The 25,520-nt window shown below is 38.3% G+C and overlaps 1 protein-coding gene across 2 annotated transcripts in view; it reads right to left on the reverse strand.

The window, feature by feature from the left end:
• Positions 1-25,272, reverse strand: part of scara5 (scavenger receptor class A, member 5 (putative)) — a 99,609-nt gene extending 74,337 nt beyond the window's left edge. The window contains exons 1-3 of one of the 2 annotated variants that reach the window (XM_031726011.2): positions 25,041-25,272; positions 19,771-19,888; positions 11,445-11,573 (exon numbers count right to left, since the gene is read on the reverse strand). In XM_031726011.2, the coding sequence (XP_031581871.1) occupies positions 11,445-11,573; positions 19,771-19,882 (241 nt within the window). In that variant the 5' untranslated portion in view covers positions 19,883-19,888; positions 25,041-25,272. Of the gene's footprint in view, positions 1-11,444; positions 11,574-19,770; positions 19,889-25,040 lie in introns of those variants that run through there. The other variant, XM_039599170.1, reaches the window with a different exon arrangement.
• Positions 25,273-25,520: the final 248 nt, after the last annotated feature.

The following is a 25,520-nucleotide window of genomic DNA, read 5'->3' on the forward strand; positions in this document are numbered from 1 at the left end:
ATGCTTTTGAAGTACTTTTCTATTTACTTTTGTTTCCTGAAGTTGCAGTGCATTTGCATTTCCAGGGCCACCATGAAAACCTTATACTTCATAGAAGATCTGTTTAAAATGAACATGAACAGAGCTGCAGCTTCACACAATAAACAAAAAATGAAACAAGACTGATGCTGTGAGAAGGTAAGTTTACACAATATAAATATTAAATAACATGTGTGTCTATATAGTAAGTCTAAGATGCCACAGAAATGCTAATATATTCTTATACCGGTCAGTTACTGCTATTCTGTTAGATCTCCCTGGTGCAGCACAATTATTTGTACATGTGATAGACATGAAAGAGTGTGGAGACACTCAGAGGAGGATCTGGACTACCTGTGCAACCTTTGTTGTCAGTAATGTTTTCCATGTTTCATGATAAAGATGAAATCAAAACTTGCAAACAAATGAGCTAAAGTGCAATAAATGTAATGTGTTTAGTAATTTTACACCCCCACCAATTAATATTGATGCAACTATGCAAGTAATCATTACTGCTGAACTTCTTGTCTATATTTGCCTCAATATAAACTAAAAAAGTCCTTTGCAGTATTGAGAAAGGACACAAAATAGAAAGACATCTGGTCCAATTAGCCCTGACATGTTAATGGCCTGTGTCTGACTCTCTGAATAAGGTCATCTGCTGACTTTTTGGACTCCTCTTGTCTTGACTGACTTTTCTTCCTCTTTGGTCTGAACGAGTGCGGGTGTGCGTGCTCCTTCAATAATGGACTCCTACTGAGAATGCTGGAACATGTCCAGACTCTTTTCTTCAGAAAGCGCCATGGCCAGAGAACAGCAACTCATTAGAACAAGGCTTTATGTTCTTAGAGTCAATTTAGGGGCACCCAAACTGTGTGTAAATCCCAGATGCATGCGTACAGTGGTGTGAAAAAGTGTTTGCCCCTTTCCTGATTTCCTATTTTTTTGTATGTTTGTCACACTTAAAGTTTCAGATCATCAAACAAATTTAAATATCATACAAAGATAACATAAGTAAACACAAAATGCAGTTTCTAAATGAATGTGTTTATTTTTAAGTGTAAAAGTGATTGCCCGCTAAACCTAATAACTAGTTGGGTCATCCTTAGCAGCATCACCTGCAATCAAGCGTTTCCAGTAACTGGCAATGAGTCTTTTACAGTGCTGTTGAGGATATTTGGCCCATTCATCTTTGCAGAATTGTTGTAATTCAGATACATCGAAGGGTTTTCAGACACAAACTGCTTTTTTAAGGTCATGCCACAACTTTTCAGTTTTTCTTAAGTCATTTAGAGGTGGACTTGCTGCTGTGTTTTGTATCATTGTCCTGCTGCAGAACCCAAGTGTGCTTCAGCTTGAGGTCACCAACAGACGGACGGAGATTCTCCTACAGGATGTTTTGGTAGACATAATTCATGGTTCCATTTACCACAACAAATCCTCCAGGTCCTGAGGCAGCAAAACAGCCCCAGACATCACACTACCACCACCATATTATGCTGTTGGTATGATGTTCCTTTTCTGAAATGCTACTTTTACACCAGATGTTAAACCTACTAAAAAGTTCAACTTCTGTCTTGTCAATCCACAGGGTATTTTCCCAAAACTCTTGGGGATCATAAAGATGTAAATTTAAAATGAGCCTTTGTGTTCCTTTTGCTCTTCAGTGGTTTTCTCCTTGAACTCTCCCATGGATTTTGCTCAGTCTCTTTCTTATTGTTAAATCATGAAGTCTGACCTTAACTGAGACATGTGAAGCCTGCTGTTCTTTAATGTTGTTCTGGAGTTTTTTGCAACCTCCTAGACGAGTCGTCGATGTGCTCTTGGAGTAATTGGAGGTCACTACTGGGAAGGTTCATCTCCTTCTATTTAAGTGATTTCTTGATTTAACAGGTCTGAGTGTGTTTAGTGAAACTGAACTGTGGTTAATCACATTTAATTCATGATTTAACAGGAGGGGCAATTACTTTTTCACACGGGAACAGGTAGGTTTGGATAACTTTTCACCCTTAAACAATGAAATCATCACCCAAAAACTGCATTTTGCATTTATTCAGGTTATCTCTGTCCGCTATTGACATTTGGTTGATGATCTGAAACATATAATGGTGAGAAATATGCAAAAACCTAGGAAATCAGGAAGAGGGCAAACACTTTTTCACACACACTAGTTTCTGCATACATTTTTGTAAGTGTATATTACTCTATACCCCAATGTGTTTGTGGTATTATTTGGAAAGATTATGCATGTTTTATATTATGACTATGATAAAGTTTATTACATATTTAAATGTACTATGTGTCTACTCATGTAGTTATTTGCGGTCATACACTATGTACAATGGGATGGAGGTCTTACTCTCCTTCATGCAATGTGTGTTTGGGAACAGCATTTCTTACACGTGTAAAACATAAACAGACTGAGGTCAGAAACACCTCATCTTCCACAGCTAAAATGCTTATTGTTTCCACAAGGGAGGGATTTAAGACCTTTAAAGTTTGTCTTTAAAGTTGCTAGGAGTGGCAGTTTGTGGTGTCAGATTTACCCTCAGAGAGTTTTTATACTGACAAACTTAGTCTGACACATATGGTCTAGATTAAAGACAGTTTTTTAAAATCTTAAGTAATAAAGATTATGTGTGTGTCTTTTAAATATCCTCAGAAGAGCTAAAGTAATCTAAAGCTTGTGGTTGGGCTAAAAAGAGCCAGTCATTGTTTTTTTTTTCTCTTTTTTTTAACGGTCAGGTTTTTGGCATCCTTTGCGTCAGTTGTGTCCCACAGATCCCAATTTATGTTAGTACGGGAGAAAAAGTCTTGGGCAAAAATATCTTCATATGGAGGACTTAAAAACATGTGGCTATAAACAGAATAGAAAGGCAACTTCAACACAGAAAAATGTGAAGAGTTGGATAAAGCACACAAGAAATCCTTAACCACAGTTAAACTCATTCTAGTACTTTCAGCAACTATCACAGGAGCTTGAATGTTATTAAAATATTTGTAACATCAAATAGAGTCATGAGAAGGCACATTTGTATATGTTTGTGGTTCATGGATAGACATTGCCATGTATTTTTTGTGTTAGCACTACTTTGTAAATAAAGTATTTTAACAGGATGTATATGAGTCATGGTCCTGGGTCGGTGACCCAGCGTTTTGAGTTTAGTATTACTATCGATGTTTGATTTCGTCCTGATTTATCATTGCTAGTCTTTTGGTTTCTGGGTCTTCAGTGTTTTGTGATTTCTAGTTCTTGGGTTTTGTTCCTGTGCCCCTCATGTTTAGTGTAGGTTTAGTTCTGTCCTCATGTTTATTTTCTTGTTCCTCAGTCACTCGTGTCTCATGTCGCACTTTGTTACTCCTGTCCCTGTGCTCCGTGTTCCCTCTGTTCCCGACGTTTCAGTGTCAAGTCCGTGCCTCCGTTCCTGTCCTGTGTTTCCTGTTTTATTTTGATAGTCCCTGTCCTGTGTGCAGTGTGTCTAGTTTTGCTTTCCCCTTGTCTCATTATGTCTGATTAGTTGCAGCTGTGTTTCCACCTGTTCCCCATCCTCTCGTTATCCTGCCTGCGTATTTTAGTCCTTAGTCTTCCCCTGCTTGTTGTCGCGTTGTTAACCCTCACAATGCTGTTTCCCTCTGTGTTTCCAGCCATTTACTAGTTACTGTTCCTGGTTTGTTTTCTAGTTTAGTTTTTGTATTTGAAGTTGGTTATTTACAGGCAAAATAGAGCTGCCTCTTTCAGTTCACCCTTTCGTTTATGAGTCCTGCGTTTGGGTCCTACATCCTGCCTAGCACACAGCAAATCCACGACAATATGACTTGTCTGTAGCAAATATTTTGCCCAGACAGGATGGATTACTGGAGCAACCAATAAAACAGAGCTTGAAAAGAAGTGTTAACTGCTGTAACTTGAACTTGGGTCTCACGTGTGGTGATGAAATAATTAAGTTCAACACAAAGCTGTTTTTGGACTTCAAACATAGAACATATTCATTTTGTGAACATTAAGATAAATTATTACATGAAACACTGGGTGGATTAAAAGTGTTCATGAACATGAAAATAAATAAAAAACTAATTTACAAGTTAAATTCATGCTTGTAAACATGAAAAAATATAATGGAGGCTGTGAGTATTCCACAAATCGTATTGTTAGACTATGCTAATTAGTAGCATAGAAAACACAGTCCAGTGTCCAATATAGTCCACACAGTGACTTTGATCTTAACGGAGTTATATTCACAAGCAGTATGATTATGATATCTAAATTAGTTTTGTTTTCTTATGTAGAATAACATCTTAACATATCATATATTACACCAAAACAACAAAACGAGGTAATGTCAAAGACTTTTTCTTTTTGGTATTAGCTTCTGTACTCCAGCTTGGTAACCACTGTCAGCTGTCCCAGACAGGCAGTACGTACACACTAAAATAAGGAGGCAAGTAAAGTAGTCAGTTTATTTTCTGCCATTTATCTGGGTTTAGGTTACAGAGAGCAGCAGTATAAGCAGAGATGCCCAGACCTCCCTCTCCCTGGCCACCTCCACCAGTTCATTGGGAGGACTTGAGTAGATGTAGATGATTGGCAGCTCTACTCCAAATCCCTCTCAAATGACTGAGCTCCTCACCCTATCATTGAGGGACAGCCCTGCTACCCTTTGAAGGAACCTCATTTCCACTGTTTGTATCTGTGATCTCGCACAGCCATGGATAATACAGAAACAAAACATTACTTTTGACATAAAACTTAAATGTAATGATTCTTGATTATAAATGATAGCGTTCTGTCGTGAAAAGCAACTTTATAAAAATACAAAAAATTTTAACGTTGTTGATTTATGTTCATGATAAATTCTGTCCAGTTTTCCAATGATCATTCCAAGGCAAACCTCTGCTTGCAGGTCATAGCTGTCAGTTGATATTTTTCCATCAATAATCTACTTTCTTTAAGGCCAAGGACAATTTAGCTGCAGCAGGGAAAACTGATGCAAAACACAAAATTATGATAACATAACCATGACCAAACCCAATTAATATGAAGGCGAAAAACCAAAGTAAACCACAGCTGTTTCAGGACATGAGGCCTATTGCCCATTTCCACTCGCAACATGCTTGTTGCAGTACCAACAGTATCAGCGAAAAAACCCAAACTCTTGTTGAAAGAGTTCATAGCTTAAAAGAAGAACAACAAACATAACATCATGTTTTCCAGCAGTTAACTAGCAAAGGAAAATGGGACCACTGGAGTGAAACCTGTGAGCTCCATGTTTTTTACCAACTGGAAAACATGACTCAGTTTGCACCTAAAGAAGTCATTTTCATGATCTACGCCAATTCTCCATCATATAGTACATGCTAAATGCTACAGCTGTAGGACCTGTTGTATATATTGCAATAGTGAACTAGTGAATGCAATAAAATTATAAACTGACCTTAATCAAATGCCTACAAATATGCCATATAGCAGTTCTGCAATGTTTTTTCATGGTTGTGCGTATGATAGTAAGCAGTGACAGTCCGATACCTATCAAGCTCATAAACAGAGATTATGCATAACAAGTATAAAACTCTTGTCTCAAACACCCTGACAGTTATCAACTTAGGTCCATATATGGGCCAATCTCTAGCTATTAAATGTGTTTGTCGGGTACATCTGAAGTCAGCCAAGAACTGACTCCAGATGTAGCGCAAGGTATTTGCTACACTCTCTGGCCAAAATGCAACCAAAAACATCCCAGTCCTTCACACAGAGCAAAGAGAGGTTCTTCTGAGGATATATGCTGCCTACGTCTTACATGTCAGACAATTAAAAACAGTAAAAATCAAAAAGATTTCTTAAATGATCAATATTTTTTCCCACTTTTTAACACCATTTAGCAAGAATGCAAGATGCCTTTATGTTCATTCTCATTCTTTTTATCTTTTGAAAACTTACAAATGCAATCAGTGCTTCTCAAAGTCAAGTAAGGCTTATTAATGGGTCTATTTCTAAGATACTATGACCATAGAACTGTTTGCTTTAGGGTCCTTCAATTCCTACCAAGGACTAAGTCTTTCAAGAGTAACTGTATTTCCTAAGCATTCTTAAACTGTTAACAAAGTTATACTGTATGTGTGGGATTTAAGGTGGGACCTTTTCACCTGGACACTTTCTAACACTTTTTGTTTTACAGACGAGAACCTAAAAAGAAAGACAGGAAATAAGTCCAAATAAATTAAATGTTGCAATATGTATGAAAGAGAAAGTTTCTCCTTAGTATCCTGCTAATGATGAGGAAAGCGCTCCAATTTATCTGGCTGAGGGTCACATCACCCAAGTTGAGAACCACTTGTCCACAATCCTCTCTTCTTTGGACTTTTGGGAACAAAAGTCTTAAAAATCAATTCCCATCTTGGCACCATTTAGAGTGACATACATTCACAGTAGCCAAGTTCAGCTCAAGTGTATAAAAGGCATGTCTTTCAAGAATCTGCCCTGCTCTTGAAGCATGTCAGTCAAAATAAGTGACTACACAGAGACAAAAGTTTCTCCAACATACTTCTCTGATCTGCTAAAAGTCTGGACATTTTGGCAGACCCATGTCTCTCCTGCTGCGGGGACAGAGGTCTCTGCTATCTGCATGGAGATAACCTTGTAGGAATAAAAGACTGACGAGGCAGCTCTTCACCACGTGATAAATGGAGCAGGATTCATCTGGCTCTTTTATCCTCTTTCATTTGGCTTTTACTCGACTGTTTCTGTTTACGACCCTTCCATCGTTCACTTGTCCAAATCTAAGATTTAGAATTAGAAGTGCTGACACAGAAGACACTACATTATACTTATGACATGCATGCAGATGTTTTCAATGACAAGGCATAATGCATAATGAGTCCGGAAGAAAATAAAATATGAATGTGTCTGAATGCACAGGAGACAGTGGAGGCTTTTTGTTTCAGAGGGAAAAGGCCAAGAAGGCAACATAAGAGCTGGAAAAAAAAAGAGAAGCCAAAGTCAAGTGAGAATTCAAGCAACAAGAGAATGTGGACTGCACAGAAAACTGGCAGCATTTTTGAATGTGTCTGTACGTGCACTTGGCGTATGTGTGCTGCAAAGTGGCCTCCCGTACACTTACGCTGGAGCCACTTAGCTTTTGGATGGCGGCATTTAATTTAGGAGAGGTCGTCTGAAAAGCCTGGTTTGATTGCTTTTCTATAACAACTTCATCTAAAAGCTTTAAATAACTAAATACCTCAGTGACAACAGCAAAGCAGTTCCAAACTCTTAACTACATCTCTGTGCCTGGGAATACACACAGAGCCACATCTATTAAATGGCATCAGTTGTGTGGTTACGGCATGAGTGGGTGGCTCAGAGAGAGCAGTGCCTTGAAATGAAATTAGGATTAGTGTGAGCAGTCGATTCCGCCAGGATCCTGCTGACTTGGAGCCAGACAGCAAGCGTCTTGATCTGTTGCTTCTTCTTTATCTACTTTATCTCCCCTCATTTCTCTGCACTCACAACTTCTTTCAGTCTCTGTTTGTCTGTATCCTCTCCTGTTATGGCTGAGCTGACATTTACAAGGGGGCCACAGCAGGGTTCACAGAAGGTAACAGTCATAAAGTTAGACACACCTCTGAAGGCTGTCTCATTCACGGACACATACAAATGAATTGGCCATGTGACCACTGTGGCACAATGCCAGTGTTTTTTTTCCACCTGCAAATTAACCAGGAGGAGGTGGAACCACAGCTCAGAAGATACTGGAATTTATTACAGCACTGCCTGATATGAAGTCACAACAGCTCATGCTAATTTCCCCTATAATTCACACGTCCAAATTTCCACTGTTCTGTTTCACTTATTTTGCGCCGATCATGAAAACATGTTATGCTTTCAAGACAATTCTAGCTTTGTAAGCTGGGAGGATGTTTTGGTGAGTAAGTGAATGACTAATCTCTCCTCATCGCTACATGTTGTACCAATGATGGTCACTGGCTGTTCATCAGAAGAAACATGAAAGAGCCTTTTGCCCGAGAAACGTTTGGGATTCTAGTTTCAACTTCTTTGTTTTAAGTACATTTGATAATCGGTGTGCTACAGAACAGCACTGAGCTTCTGCATGAGTTTATCTTCCAAGAAAAGCACAATAACCTACAGTTTCAAGAAAACGAGATTCAGCAACATCTGAGGTAAAATTAAACTTTCCTTGTTTGCTGTAAGATTACATTTTACAACAGAAGACCACATCAGTTGCCAGCTAAGAACAGGATACAATGTCATAAATAAAACAACAATTCAGACTCTTGTTGTCTCAGAAAAGCTGAAACTCCAGTTCAAAGGTGGTGCTGTTTATCATCACCCAGAATATATATATATGTTGCAAACGCGCAGCTGTGGATTAATGGCAATATGGGAACCATACAGGTCAAAGGAAATCACTGTCTTGCTTTATCTCTTCAGCAGAGCTGTCACATGTGGGAATTAGGTTTAAACCTGTCGCACATGTGTCGAGTTCTGCAGTAGGAGCAGAGACGCCAGAGAGGGCTAAAGGTCAACTTTATATTGCATTTGAAAAAATAACTTCACAAGTCTGATTAGAAGATGACAGAAAAAGTTGCATTAATGTTATAGAAACTGGTACTATATTTGGCACAAAAACATTTGTACAAACTTGGCAACAGTGAAATAAAAATCAAATTTTGTCAAATGAACTAAGGCAATAAAATCACCTGCATGACTTTGTTGGACTTCAAATGACTGTTCATTCATATTGTGCATGCATGTTCTCAGTTCTTAACGAGATCAGACAGTTTAAGAGGGAGTAGTTTCAGACTGCATCCCGAAGTCTTACTTAACACTAACTAAATGGGTTTCTATGATGTAAGTGTGTAAGTGTGTGTCCTACATTATAATTCAACCTTAAATCTACATGACAGAGAGTAAAGGACGGACAATAAAATTACTTCATGTGTCCTAGACATTACAGCCACATTTTGTTACACTCTTCTTTTCTCTTCCTCTCTGTCAGATTTTCTACAAACTGAGGATAAATGTCTCTCATCTACAGCAGCCGTTCCCAACATGCAGAACTTTTTCAGTTACTAGATGACAAAGGGAAGATTGCGGAGTGGCTCATCTAATATGAAAAAACAAAACAAGCAAACAAAGCAATCAAAATAGTGACTCACTATGTAATACCAGTTTAGTGTGTTTGAAAACTAATCAAATTTAATGGATAAATGATCTAAAAGCAAGAAATTAAATGCAAAAAACAGCATATCTGTTGAAATGTCCAGCTCTGCCACACCAAGTAAACACCAATGCAAACTTTGGTACTAACATTTTAAATACAAAAACTTCTATATTCATATTTATTTAAATGTGATTTAACCAGATACAACTTGACCAAATGCTTTTGTGAGCTATCACCAAGCTTCTGGCATAATTCTGACTGAATACTTGATCTTTGTTGGCATGGACGCAGCTTTTACAGGCTATGTTTTTTCCAAAACCATTGTTAATAGGTGTCCTGTCGGAGCAGTCAATTGTGTTTCACTCAAGCTTTAAGATGTTGATTTTAGGGCAGGGGCTTCTTTCGTGGTCTGCTACGGTGATATAAGACTCATTCCAGTTAGTTTGGTGTTCCAGCAGTTTACAGTTCATGGCAGGTTTAGCCTTGATGGTTCTTGCATTGTTTCTGAGCATCCTGAGAAATTTCCCTTGATCTGAGTGTAACTGATTGGGTCTTTTTATGACCCTGGCACAGTGGTGATGATCCTGGAATTTCCTTTTTTTTTCCTTTTAATAAATAGCCCATTAAGCTTCTGGAATGGGCTTCCCAAATCCTAGATCTCACAGCTGTTGAAGATTTTGTAGACTATGCAAAAGCCACGTCTACTAGCACACCAACTAATTTTAATTAACTAGCAATTTTGTCAAGAAGAGTGGTCAGAATATCCACCCAAAATAATGCCAGAAATGTACAGGTGACTAGCAAAAGTATCCGATCGAGCAGTTTTCTGAGGCAAATTTAACAAAAAGTTAGTAGACAATATATGTTTGACCCTGTATTTTTACTTTTATACCTCTGCGGATTTCCAAAATAAATTCCTGTGCACCCAATCCTTGTTTTTTTAAATGTATTAAAGATGTATGGTGTACAGTCATTCGATCTTGGAAAAATAACTGTTCAAGAAATGATTAAAAGCCCAGTATTACTATGACTTTGATGCCAATGATAATGATAATGAAAATATGCAAAAAAATCTGACTTTACAGAAAGGTCTGAAGCAGATGTGTGCTCCACGTAACAAAGAAAACAGAAGAACAGCTAAACATAGTAAAGGTTGGTCTTCTTAAGTCATTAAAGCTATAAGATGGCCCATTTTAACCCAAACTAACAAATGACTTGGTGACTAAAGAAAGCAAGTTTTTTTTTACATGTAAAAACTTATCAAAACTGACTTTTGCAGGTTTTTATACAGAGCAGAGATCCTGTTTTTGCAAATGTGAAGGCAATCAAACAAACAAACTGTTTTGCCATTTATGAGGATGTATTGCATTTGAAACATAATGGTTGGTGCAAAAGTGTAGTTGAATTCAGCTGGCTAAAGCATTTGGAAAAACTGATCCAGAACAGCTGAAAGATCATTTGATATCCAGTCAGTCACAAACCTTATTCATGCGAGCTGAACAAACAAAACTGCCTTCTGTGTGTTATTTAAACGGTTTTCACTTTAAATAAACACCTCATTGCATGCATACAAGCAAAACATCAGAACAAAAACACAGCAGGAGTTTTAGGAGTGCAGATTTGCTCAACTTCCACAGGAAAAACTCTCAGTTTTTGCATTTGAACAGACAGTTTCCAAATAAACACAATATATCTTGAGTATCTGTACAATAGGGCACCATATGCAGAGGAGAGATATTGGATAAATTTGGCAAAGAATAATGAATGTGGGGTTGCCAGGCTTGAGGAAAAGAGGAAGACTACATACACCAGAGAAGTGGATGTTGTTAGAGAGGACATTCAGAGGATTGCTGTGAAAGAACAGAATATAAAGGGTAGGGTGAGATGGAGGCAGAAGAAGAAAGTGTGAAATATGGACGTTTTGTCACGTTATGTCATTCTTTTTGTTATGTTTTTCATCAAAAATATAAGGAGATTATCAAAATATGTAGTGTTAGTGGCTTGAACTGAAGTTGATAGCTTTGAACTGATTTCATAAGAGATAAAATTGAACCTTTGACTTAAAGATTTCTCTTGGATCACTGTTCAGTGTCTGTTTTGAGGCTCCTAAGAGCTTCTTAAACATCATAAATTACAGTTTATGACTAAGCTCTAAGATAACATTCCTTCCTCCAAAACCACCTAAATCTCTCGTGGAAATCAAAAACATTTTATGGTTGTCAAAGTCATCCACTGACACACACACCTTACCTGCAAGGCAAAGTCCAAATATGGTGAGAAGAACCAGGATGTAGAGGAAAACAATGGCGTACTTGATAGATGAGAGGGAGTTCAGATGACTGCAACACTGGTCCTGCTTCCTGCGACGCTTTGTAGAAACTGAAAAGAAGGATTTACTATAAATACCAGCAAATGGCATTCTGAACAAAATCATTAACCACGAGTTGTTCCTGGTAAGAACAACAATTCGGCTAAATGTCTCTTACGTTGTGAAAGAACAGAGGTAAAAGTCAGCGAACATAAAGGAAATCAGATTTATTGATGAATGATAATTGTAAAAGAAAATCCAAGATTCCCAACATCCATATTTTCCATCTTTGAACTTCTGAATGACGCCCAAAACTCAGCAAGCACGCTAGCTGAAAGTCATTTTGAACCCAAGAGGTATTTGATCACGTTTGCATAATATTCCACAATAATATTGCCTGTGCAAAAACAGAAAAACAAAGCTGCTCTCTATTTCATTCAAGGTTCAACCAAGCAAAAAGTTGCTGATAAAATTGTGAAGATAGTGATATTTAGTAGTATTAAGTAACAATTTAAAAAAGTTGGTTACAAAAGCATTTAATTGTATGATGACAAGTTTAAGTTTGGTTGGAAATTACCAGGGGCGTAATTTCCAGGGAGGGTAAGGGGGGTTATGACCCCCCCAATAATCAGACCCAACCAATATAACCCCCCCCAATAAAATTATGAATTATCTTGTATAAATAGGCTCTTGATTTTCTTTACTCATTTCAGTTATTACCAGCAAAATAGTTGCATGTTTAATCATCCAGGAATTTGCCCAGATTTCATTATTTATTTAGACAGAGATCTTGACCCCCACAAAGTTACGTCGATGGAAATATATCCATCGTCAATCCGTCGATGATATATTCCTTATATCATATCTGGAAACATTAGGGTTATTACACAGGAAACAGTTTATAAATTTAAACTTATAGTACATCATAACACACATACATCACAAAGTTCCCTATAAGGGAATTCATCTGAGTGGACTATGTTACACAGCATGAACTGCACAAATAGTCTCACTAAGGAGCTCTTGCTGTAATGCATGTCAGCACTTAACGCTGCTCTCAAGGTCAAACAGATGTTTGAGAATTAGTCTCAATAAAACTGACACAGCACTGTTTATGAGTAATGAACTTTTTCTTTCTTCTACATCTGTGTGTGTCAGGCAGCTTGGCAGGAGGCAGCAATGAGGCAGTTGATGTTGCTGATGGGAACATTCCTTTTAGGTCAAGAGGATGGGAAGAGATTTTCTAAGGAGTCACATTCTTCATCAGATATTGGAATAGAAAAGAGAATTATGTGTTTTCTTCAGACATTAAACGTATAATTCACAAATTATTGTGCTACACACAGATAAAGTAATTTTTGTCTCAATGACAAAACAAGACCTAATAATAAGATTTGAAACATAATTGAGATGAATATATGAAAGGGAACTTCATTAAGTACACCTTTTTAACTGCTTGTTAATGTGAATATCTGTTCAGCCAATGCTTGGCAGTAACTCACTGTATTTACGCATGTACACAGGGTTAAAAAGACCCCTGTTAGCTAACTTGAAACTGGGGCTACAGTTTGCAAAGAATCACCAAAGTTGAACAACTGAAGATTGGAAAAAACATTCCCTGGTTTCTGTATCTTAATTTGTGCTGCAACATTCAGATGGCAGGGTCAGAAAAGTGTAAACACACTGATTCATCTCCTTATAGCAATATTATAGGCTGATGGTGATTTAGTGATTTTGGTGACATTGTCTTGGCACACTTTGGGTCCCTTAGTACCAATTTAGCATTGTTTAAATGTCACAGCATACTCGAGTGTTGTTGCTAATGCTTATGAGCACTACTTCTAATAGTAGTTTCCAGGAGGCTATCATGCACACTCCTTCACAGTCAACAATTCTCAGTCCATTAGAGCACCTTTGGGAGGTTTTGGAGCAGCCGATTCATATCATGATGTGCATATGACAAATCTGCAGCTACTGTGTGACGTGAGCATGCATTTATGCAATAGATTGGCCAACCCAGTACTAGAAAGATGCAACCAGTGAAGTGGCTACAGAAGCAGGATTTCTGATTTGAAATGAAAGGTTTTTGTTTTTTTGTTGGAAAAGAAGTTCTTGATTTCATAAAGAACTCAGAATTAAAGCCACTGAGGGCCAGCACTGAACTGATTAAATTAAACTAGCTAGCTACTCTTAGTTTCTGTTCACTGTCTGAATAACTAACTTTAATATTACACAAAGTTGTTCGGTAAATTAGAAATCCAATAGGTTCTAAAATACACCTACGATGGACAAATAAACAATACAATGCTTACATTGCCTTATTTAAAATATAAGCAATTGCTGTTTACAGTAAAAAATAGTTATATTAAGTTTCCAACTCTTATAAAGAGGGAAAAGCTATTTGTGGAAAGCTGTTTTACATATTAAGAGGAAAGCGGGAAACTACAGCTAAATATTAAACATTCTTATTAAGATAAACCACATGGAAAAATGTGAAATCTTAACATTATCTTGATCTCTTTAATGGGATTAATTTGCCTTGATTTCTCAGAATCTGATTACCTAAATACATTTGACCACATAACTGTACCAAATACATGGATCAGTCAGTCTCCAAAGGGTACTGAGGCATGTTTTCCTCCCTTCTTGCTTCATGGAACCAAGTGCCTTAATTAAGTATTAACCTGGGTATCTTTTAGGCTTTGAATAATTAAGTCTTATTTGTGTAAAAGTGTTTATCTTGCATTAAACACAAATTTAGACGGATCTAAAACTACATATGATCTGAAATGTCTTGGGAAAAAGGCCGTAGGTATCTGAGGGAAAACATGAACGCTGTGATAAAAATCTCACACGAGTTTATAATGGGCGTCCATCTTCCTGTTAACAGTCATGATGTTGGCTTGAATTTGACTTTTAAATCAAAACACTGATTCTGCAGCCTCCCAGCAGCAGGGTTTCATTTTTACCGTGACAATCCATCACACACACACACACACACACACACACACACACACACACACACACACACACACACACACACACACACACACACACACACCCCCTTTATGATGAAGAACACACACACCTCCAGCATTAGACAAACACAGCTGGCTTAGATGTATGTACATGTCACATAGTTGGAACGTATAGAAACCAAAATGGCTCTCTAAACCAGTCTGCCTCTTTAAGTAATGTTGGAATACTGAACTGAAAACAATGACACGTAACACTCTTTAATCTCAGCAAACATTTTCATAACAACATGTACCACGAGGGAAACATTATCGCCCAGTTTTCTGTATTCTAAGGGTTTTTTTCAGCGTGACTGTGAGACATGCGTTACTGGACCTTTAACAGCTTGGGATGTATACAAGATGAGAAAATCATTTCCATGGCACACGTGTGTGTATGTGTATATATTATGCAAGTATGGAGCGAGAGAGGTGATTAACTTAGCATAAACACTGGAAATTGAATATGTGACAGTTTTTTCCCCAAAAGAAATGAGTTGTAGCTCCTTTAACTGGGCTTGTATGACTTAAATAAACAGTTTAGAGGTAGTAGGAGGCATATAATTAAACTTTGGACAGCCAGATTTTTTTTCTCAGTCTTTATACTAAGCTAGACTAGTTGCCTCCTTTCACGAGCTTCACTGTAAGCACAGGTGGTGGAGACCAAAAAAAGACAGCTAAGCTTATTTACCACACTGCTTTTCAAAAACTCCTACATTTATGATTTTCTTCAGCATCATAACATTGCACTGGCTGTTTTATGAAAAGAATACTATCTAAGCCTGAGTTGGTGACTTTAACTAAGAGTGTTGCTTTTTCAACTGACATCTGAGAGCGAAGCAAGCCAGTCAGTAAGTAACTCGACTCATTTGGAAATGATATTATCGTCCTGTTTTATAACCATTTTGATTCATGTCTCTTCGGCGATATGTTGTCAGCATACAGCACTGTTTAATAAACAGATTAGACAGGAATTAGCAAACTTGGAGCTTTCCTTTATTACTAAACTTGGAGATGCAACAAAAAAAAAATCCTACTGATTTTGACACATCTACAGAATCTGTTTGTTTTTCAGCTGAGTCAGTGTGAGCATGTCTGTACATGCGCTTGGGTAAAATGGCTGCATTTTGCTGTTCTTTTAAATGTAACTTTCCAGATCAAATACACATGCTGTCTGGCAAGTATAACAGATTCCATAAACATTTGGCACTGCAGGTCTCTGTAATTGACAGGTGATTTTTTTTTAAAGACCCCATTCTAAGCATGCACGTTTAACCATTAACATGTGATCGTCAAATTAATTGTAGCCCGCTATTATAATTGCTAATCATCCATGAGACTGTGGGGGAGAGGCTTAATGACACTTTAAATTATAAGACCACCAAGCAAGGATTTTTCTCCCAAAATAAAAGAGACTCTCCAACACAAATACATAATATCTCCTGAGTCGATCTGGTGGAGGTGTTATAACTGTTCTATGACTGGATAAAAGTAGATTAGGTTGTGCTTATAGATTATGAGCAAATGTTGAAAAGAAAATGCATCTACAGTGCTGTGAAAAAGGGTTTGCCCTCATTGTTAAATCATGAATTAAACGATTAACCACAATTTTGGAAAGCTGAGCTCAGTTTCACTGGCTGCACCCAGGCCTGATTACTGGCAGAGCTGTTGAATCAAAACATCAGTGAAATAGATCCTGACTGACGAAATGAGGCAGGCTAAAAGACCTCAAAAAGTATCACATCATCTAAAGAAACACCTAAAGAAGCAGCTGAGAAGAAGTCACTGACACTTATCGGTCTGGAAATGATTGCAAAGCCATTTCTAAGGCTTTGGGACTTCAGTGAAACATTGGTGAGAGCCACTATACACAGGGAGAAAACTTCTAACAGTGTCAAATCTTCCAAGGAGTGACGGGCCTGCCAAAATTACCCCAAGACCACATCGACAACCCATCTAGGAGGTCCCAAAAAAAGCAGAACGACATCTAAAGAATTGCAGACCTCACTTGCCTCAGTTAAGGTTCATGATTCAACAATAATAAAACAAATGGCTCTAAAAAACAAAATGACAGTTCTAGAGTGGCTTAGTCAAAGTCCAGGTTGAGATGCTTTTTGGTGTAACCTTAAATAGGCAGTTCATCCTTGAAAACCTTCCGATAATGCTGAATTCATTAAAACAATTCTGCATAAAAGAGTGGGCCAAAACAGCGATGTGAAAAGACTCATTTCCAGTTATCCCTGCTTGACTGCAGTTCTTGTTGGGTCTTTGCTATTTCCCTCCAGGCAAACACTTTTTTCACAAAGAGCCAGGTAGCTTTGGATAACCTTTTCCCTTAATGAATGACAACATCATTTAAAATTAGCATTTTCCATTTGCTTGGGTAAACTTTGTTAACTTTGACTCTTCTCTAAAATATCCAGTTTTAGGGTGTACTCACGCTAAGCTCAGTTGCTTTATTCTGGTCTCGAGCCTGACTGTCTCCCCTCCTCACTGCCCTGCTGGCCTGTGCTTACAGTAAGCCCTAGTAATCTTCACTTTACCCCAGCATCTCAGCTTTCTGATGATGATTTTGTTGACTAACTGGGGAAGCAGTGACACACTGGCTTCTCTTATATATGACGAACCACAGATAAGGCCGGCCAAAACACAGTCTTAGAATCCCAGCTGTGCACAAAAACAGCCAAGCTATGACATAATTAAGAGCACTCAGACTTTCCAATACTCCCAGCCCCTGTTATCTTACCTTTATGTTCTGGGAATATCTCTCGAAAGTATAAAAATGTAGTAAATAGTTATTTTGATACATAAACAGCAAATAAACAGAGCATAATTTAGCCTCAAATTCTTGTCCAGTACACCAGTCATCTGTGGATGTAACCTGGCCAGTCAGTCAGCAAAATTTGCTCCTTTAGTGATGCTGATGACTTTTCCATCTTTAGCCTGTGGCGATAACGCTGTGGGATCGGTTGATGGTTCCTTTAAAACCAATAGTTTATGTGCTACAAGTGACTATTTATCTATGTGCATCATTGTTAAACAACAATAATTCAAAACCCAACACAGTATGATATGCCCAAGGTTATTAATAGAAATTAAACAATTGATAGGAAAGAAATAAGTTATGTTTGAGGAAGCTCTGGCATTCTGTGCCCACATAATTATCACAGATACTGATAACCCAGGAACACCTTGACCTGTGGTTTGGAGGACAGGTTAGAATCAGCTCTGCTGTTAGTAGAATTAATGGTAGAATAAGATATATTATTTATCACATAACTACATTAACAAATGTTTCAAATGCCTTCCACAGAGAAAAATTGGGAAAAATGTGTATTTCCTGACTGCTTGGCGAGTGGTTGCTGTAGGTTGCTGGCTGAATCCAGATGAAACCAGTCACAAAAGCTATATGTTTGTTTGCTTCTTTTGAATTTTCTCTTTAGGGGTCACCACAGCAAATCATCTGCCTCCAACTCACATTATCTAAAATATCCTCCTCTGTCACAATAAACATGAGTACAGTCTATCCAGCTTTGTAAGGCTTCAGGTTAGTGTATCTCTGGCAATCACCAAACTCCAGCAACCACTTGCCTATCTATGGCTGCTGGAGGTTGCTGTCAGTGGGTGAAATTGGTCACAAAGAGGATGTAACTTTTGATATATGTTAACTGCACATAAAGATACAGCTTTCACTTTGAAAGTGAACATTCCCTGTTTCTGAGTGGCTTCACACTCTTCACAGTTTTGTTATCACTTAGTGAGCAGTTGGCAACTGTTTGCAGAGCAGTCAGTGTCTAACTATGGGTGACTGCAGCAATCTGCTAGTTTGGAGTGAGCATGAGGGACAAGATTAGCTCAGATCAAGAGAGAGAGACACAATGCTGCGATGATTTGGACATGTACAGAGCAGGGATGGTGGTTATCCTGAACAAAATATGTCATGGAGCTGCCAGGGAGGAGAAAAAGAGGAAGACCACAGAGGTCAAGAAGTAGTAAAAGAAGACATACAGGAAAATGTTTATTGTGACAGAGGAGGATATTTTAGATAATGTGAGGTGGAGGCAGACCTGCTGTGGTGACCCCTAAAGAGAGAAGCCAAAAGACGAAAAAGACTGTATAGCTTTTGTGACTAATTTTATTTGGAGTCAGCCAGCAATCTACAGCAAACACTCGCCAACCAGTCAGGAAATACACATTTTTCCCTAGTCACTGGTTGTTGCCAGGGGTCACCAAACCATCTCTAGGTCTGTGTGACTTAAATAAATAAGCTGAGGTGAAGCTTACCACACAGCTATCAACTATAACTGCCCGTTTTGGTTTTCACTACTCAAAGTAACAACACCTCACTAATGTTAACTGTAAGCCAAACTTGAAACTTAAATAGGTGTGTTATAAACAAATCACCCCCTGTTCAGTTGTCACAAAGATGAAGATTAGCAGCCAAAGAGTGTTTCAGTAAAAGGTTGGCATCTTAACATGTGTGTGGCAGTTAGTCTCAAGCTGTCATTTGAGAAACTAGAGTTTTGGGCAATCCGCCTGGTTAATTTAACCTCTGTTTTTAAAATTCTGTCAGAGTCTTGTGCTTTAAAACTGTTTGGTAGAAATGTTCTCTTTAATTGAATGAGGTGTGAAAGTGTTCTTGGATTAGTAAAAGTGGACGAGGACAGTTTCTGATCTGTACGGCCATTGTCCACTTTCCATTAAAATGTCAACAAATTCTTAAGTTAACATTTAATAAGACTTTCCCAACAAACTGGCCATTCCTGCCCTGAAACCTGAGACCACCACAGGGTCAACTGCGGATTCATTCAGCTGCACCTGCATTTACACACATATACAGATGTTGCTCCTGGATATTTCTGGCTTCTATAGATGACCACAGTGAGAGCAGTGTGAGAGCCAAAGGGTGACAGCATTGTGCCTGTGTGTTAGCGCACTTGACAGATCCTGTCTTTGTTATCAGCGTGTGGGTGGCTTTTGTATATATGAATAAAAGATCCTGAAAATCAGTTATTTTTCCAGCTTTTCTTCTGCTTTTTCTGTAAGTTTTCAGAGCTGTCCTTGTCATTAGAGAAAAACATTCACTACAAACATCTGTGATCACCTACTTATTGCAGCAGGACATGCCATGGGTGCGCTGGGAGGTTAAATCGAGGTTGTTCCTTTGGAAAAAGCCTGCATTTTAGTTAAAAGAACTAAAGCAGCAAGCCTTGTGTTCAACTCAGCACTTTCACAGCTCAGTTATTCCTCCTACCTTCATCACACAGGTTGAGTTTGGACAAGTTGTGTCCATCATAGGCCTCTTCATAAATCGAGACGTTCTCTCTCTCTTCATTTGTGCTCAGATACATGGCCTTGTTCTCCATCTCCTCCTGAGAGAACAGAGAAAATACATATGCTTATTTTAGGATCTTGTAATCTTTGTAATCTCTCTAAAACCAAAAGAAATATTTGAATGTTTAATCTAATTTTGAGTGAGTTTACACGCACATGGAAACCAAAATCTGGATCAGTCCGCTTCCTGTATATTAGCTACATTTCAATATATTATTTTGGTTAGCCTCAAATGCTAATTTTTAAAATGATCTGCTCAGAAATCATGCTGCTATACAATGTTCAAGCAGAGACACAGCTTCTTCTTCATCCCCAAACCAGCGTGCAATGTTAACTGAAGATTAAATGTATAGTTTTCACTACTTACATTGTGACTGCAATGGTTGCAGTTAGTGAATGTACTTTTTCAGTGCCTGTCAACCACTGTCTATATGCAAAACATGGGCACAGCCACCACCTTAGAGTCACCTTTTGGTTAATGAAGTCCCAGTGGGAAGCTTTTTCTGTTGCCACCTTTGTGTGTTGAAACCAAAGTGCATTTCTGCTAGTAGGAAACTAAAAGACTCATGCTCATATGGGACTGACTTGTCAGTCACAAGGTAGGCATGCACAAAACCAGACCATTCTTTATCACTGTCTACTGAGGGCATGACTCAAAGGAGTCGACGTTTTTTCCCCATAGACTTCCACAATCTGACTTCAACTTCCATCTTTCTTTCTACACAGTCCACACTGTCAGCATCTCACAAGTACAGGTGGTCCTTAAAAAGTAAGTGTGATCTACTGCCTTCTATTACTGCGAATGAGGTAGGGCAGCTGTGGGAGCGCTGATCGGCTTTAAACAACAATAAACACACATTTCCAAGCTAAACAGAAGGAAATGCTTATGATGTGGCAGTCTTTAAGCCAGTGTTATGTGACTTGTTTCCTCAGCCAGCAGAGATGGAGAGAAGTCATGTTTCAGCCCCATTACATTAGTCTTTTTGCTTTTAGAAAGCAACATTTAGAAAAGGTATGAATGAAAACATAGAACAGGTCAGTCACAGGCCATGAGAAAAGGAGTTATTCACCTTTCATACCAACTGGCAGTGAGCAGTGTGTGGAAGTGGCTTCTGCTCCTCAAGCAATTTGGTTTAACTTCTGTGCCAGTTTTCCAAAACATGGGCTGACATTCAAATACTCCACCAAGTGGAAATGGTAAGTGAGCAAATATAGAGCTGGTAGCCATACTGAGTTTTATAAATTATCTGATGAACAGTGTATCTAATTAACAACCACTTTCTGAAATATATTGAGTCTGCAGTGGCAGCAGAATAACAAATGCTGCCCACAAAAATAAAAAGCAGTTCTTGCTCTGCACTTTCTGGATGTTGGATTTTTGGTTAGATGGGATACTACTGTTGAGAGATTTCCATGTTTACACATATGCGACAACGCAAGTCTTAAACATGGGAATGTAATGTGTTTGATTGTATTAGACATTTGAAGTTATAACTTACATGTTAATACTGTAACCAGTATATAATCACTGTTTAATTATGCATTTTTTCCAGACACACCTAGGTAAACACAATTACTTTGAATGAGAAGGATCCATGTTGTAATTCCAACTTATTCCTTGATTAAAAACATGACTTAATTACCAGTAACTAAGCTGGGGATTACAGCCAGTTTAACATGATATGAACGCTACCATTTCTAATTTGAGATTCAAGAATTTGAAGAGTAATAACTGATGACAACATTAAAAATAAATGAATGAATTATTCATTAGCTCAAGTGTATCTTTGAGCTAATGAACAACTAGAATCTGACAGACTGCTCAATATTTCCAGATATATTGGTTGAAAAGAGAGAAGTTTTGTTTATATCTGACTTTATATTTTCTCTCAGGTGAGGAATGCAGAGCATTTTAACAGATTTATGTATGGATTCCAGTAGATCCTTCTCTTGGAAGCAGTAATCCCACCTTGAGCACCAGTTGGACAGTGTCATCAAGCAGCAGAGTTACATAACCTCTGTGTAACTCAGTTTTGATTAAAAGCACACAGAAGTTTACATTTTATTTAAGACTTAAAGAGAGGAACTTATTGGCATGCATGTTTAAGTTCTAACAGCTTGGACCTGTTCACCAGACTGTTTACTTTACGTCAAGCATGTTTACTTTTCTAGCTTGGGCAGGTTTTCCCACAGTATGCATAATGCAAACCAAATATGAATAATATAAAAGGAAACTCAGGACAAGACAGGGATAGAGAGGTTATGTCAGACACCTCGGAGGGATAAAATGAAATCTGCTGTAGTAAGGAGTCGTGGGTTTTAAACTTCCACAAGCCCTAGTGGCAGATCTGTGAGTGTTTGAGAAAGTCGTTAAAAAGCGCTCAGTCAAGACTCTCATTAAAGATAGGATAGAGGGGTCAGGTTGACATTTAGACTAAGGCTAGGCAGAAGCCATTAGGGTTGCTAGGTGATTCCACTGAAAACTCCACACTCCTGTACATGTGTTTGTGCGTGTGGGGAGAGTTATCTTCTAATTACACTGCGTCTGGTGGGATATAACACTTTTAATCGCTCAGTGCCAACAGAGGATGGTGGGAAAGCCAAGCAGTTAGTGTTTTACCTCTCCAGCTATGCAGCTACGGACCTTTGGTTTTTCTAGACGTGATCATAAAAAAATCATTTAAACGCCACATGAAATATAGAGAATTTTAAGCATGAAACGAATGAGATAGCTACACACATGCCATCACTACAGTTTTGTTTACTGTGTGTGTGTTTTAATCGCTGATTATGTGGTTGCTAGGCAACAAAATGATGCTATAATATAAACATGCACAATGCAGTGGATACAAATTAGATGTTAGTGTTGTGAAATTAAAAGGCTACAATGCTTTCATAAGGTGTTCATTTATAGGTGGTTGCTAGACAGCGTGATGACATCATATCTGATATAGATGAGAACCTTCAGTGGCCTAAAACATGCTTGTTTGCCAATTTTGATTGGTTGATTCCTGACATTCTTGTATAGGCAAACCAACAAAGATTTTGTGTATTATAGTAATATAAAAGACAAATTTTCAGAGTTCTGTGGTACACAAACAAGGTAATTGCAGAGAAATTAGAGCAGAGACACAGCAATCAAAGAATCCTAAATAGAGATTTATGTGAGAATTTCCTAACGTCAAAAATGGCAGTTGTCGCGGCCCTCCTGTTGTTAGCTCCAAATTGCAAAGTCTGTTGGATGTCTGACGGAGTCCATGTGAGAACAGTGCGGGTACTTGTTGGCGAATTAACACAGTAGCAAAGCACATTGATGTCCTGTCTACTGCCTGTTGCATATTCTGTAGTGCACAGACCTAACCCAAAAGGAGAAAATTCAAGTAGTAACCAGGTCATGCCATGTTGTTGCTCCATGAGATTGGGAGCACATCTAGTCAATACACAGACCTGATCCTCCTAACACCATCCACAATTATGAGCGAAAAGGCTAACTTGTTTTGGGAGTCATCTTACATTTAAGTAGATATATAATAAAGATGTTAGCTCCCACAGGATAATCATACTGCTTTTCGTTTTGAACTACAAAGCTCTTGTAAATCCACCTTAGACAAGCACTTTGCATAAAAAAAAATCTCGAGTCCAGCAAGATCTTTCAACCAAGACAAAAAATGTCTCCGTAGTGTCATAACAAAGTGATTCTGCTTAAGTGATTGGTTGCAAGGCAGATTCCAAAGCACATTTAGTTTGTCATAATCACTATAGTATGTCTAATATTTTGGCTCTTGGTCTATAATGCACCTGGCAACAAAATGTAAAGAGACCACTAATTACATGCCCACTGACCACAGTTTGAATGAAAAGAAAAAGAAAAGCTTCGGTGTTAATAGCAAATTCTTGGGTCTGATAAAAGGACTAGAAACAAATCTAGTCACCTTGCCATCATGAACCCATGACACCCAGTGGATTTATTTGGACATTTATTTTGAAACAACACATAAATTACCTTTACTGTTTAATTAATTACCTTTTTTCAAGTGTTTTGTGATTTATATTGAATCACTATTCAAATAACATGATAAGCACCACTTAAAGCATTTACTGACTTGAACCCGTGGAAGTTATATTTCTTCCACCATCTTTATTTTTGCTGATTTTCCATAGATTTCAATCCAGGATTCTCTGTGTGTCTCTTATAAAATCTCTGCTCAGGTCAACTTCACAGAAGATGAATGCACAAAGAGTGAATGGGAATTCACTCAGCACAGCAGGCAGACCGCTCTCAATTCTAGTAGCATAAGAGGAAGCAATTATCTTGTCATGCACTGTCGCTCTGTGAGACTTGCCCTCAGCAGAGAATCTGATCATCTGCGAGGTCAGAGGGAGACGACGCGTGTGGTCTCTCCTGACAATTTAAGTAGATCGACAGAGATGAATAAGTGCATGTGTAATTGGAATAAATATATATTTTCAAAATATTACACAACATCCAACGTCTGACACTTAACTGCTTTTCAATAAGCAATGAAAATATCACTACAGTCAAAAACATTCCCTGTGATCAAAACAAAAGCTCACAGCTCAGTTTGTTCCATAAAATCTGAGGATCCCTTGAAAGCGTCACAGTAAGGCAAACACTCCACGCCATTGTTCAGTCATCCGTGTGCAACATTAACCCATTTTTCTCGGTTAATTAGAAGCAGAGATACTTCATCCATGACCGCGGAAACACAAAGCAACAATTTTCTGAGGATGAGTTCCACTAAGTGTGGGTTTCCTGTCCTTGTGTAGCGCTGAGCTCCAATAAATTGTATGCAGCAATTCAGCCTAATAGTCTAATAGCAATAAAAGTGGAACACATGTCAATGAATCAGCAACTCTACAAAGGTCGAAACAGCCCAGTTGGTGGTTTTACAGATGAGGGACAAACATCATTAACCTATGAACGCACTAATTAACTTTTGCCAAGCCTTGGTAAATCTGTTACTCTTACGCAGATTTCCCGAGAGCCTACTTATGTGATTTATACTAGGGATCCTCTGTATGTACACATTGCATGATACCCTTTTTCAAATGAATGACAGACCAGATAGATGCATATTTAAGTCAAAATTCGTTAAATATTTTCTCAGATAATGCTAAGCCTGTGCGACATCCTGAAGGAGAGAAGCAGCATGAGTCCTCCTGTCTCACCTTTTCAGCTGTCAACGGGAAATAAAATTCACAGCTCCGCGTTTTTCATAATTGCCCTCAAAATTCTGCGTCCTGACGCTCTCACTTCCTTTTTTCAGTGGCCCAGCTCTCAAAGAATAATAAAAACTACAAAACAAAAAGTAATCGGTAAAGTTTCTAATAGTACTGGAACATGCACAGCCTCTGTCAGTGCTGTGGAGACAGGCAGCAGCTCTGTAGTGGAGCGCAAACTCTGACATTTTGGGGTAATATACCCATAACAACGTCATGTGACCATCACAAAACTCCAGCTGAAGTTGCCGAGCAGCTGGGACAGAGGCTGCGAGGTGAAGATGATGACACTCACCTGTTGTACACGAGCGCCCTCTGTTGGATGGAGGTAATAAAACAAAGTGAGTTTGTGTCCCATCTTCTTCCACTTTTGGTTGCTTCCTTTAGGGGTCGCCACAGCAAATCACCTGCTTTCATCTCATCTCACTT

The sequence above is a fragment of the Oreochromis aureus genome, linkage group 15 (assembly GCF_013358895.1).
Source record: "Oreochromis aureus strain Israel breed Guangdong linkage group 15, ZZ_aureus, whole genome shotgun sequence".
Lineage (NCBI taxonomy): Eukaryota > Metazoa > Chordata > Actinopteri > Cichliformes > Cichlidae > Oreochromis > Oreochromis aureus.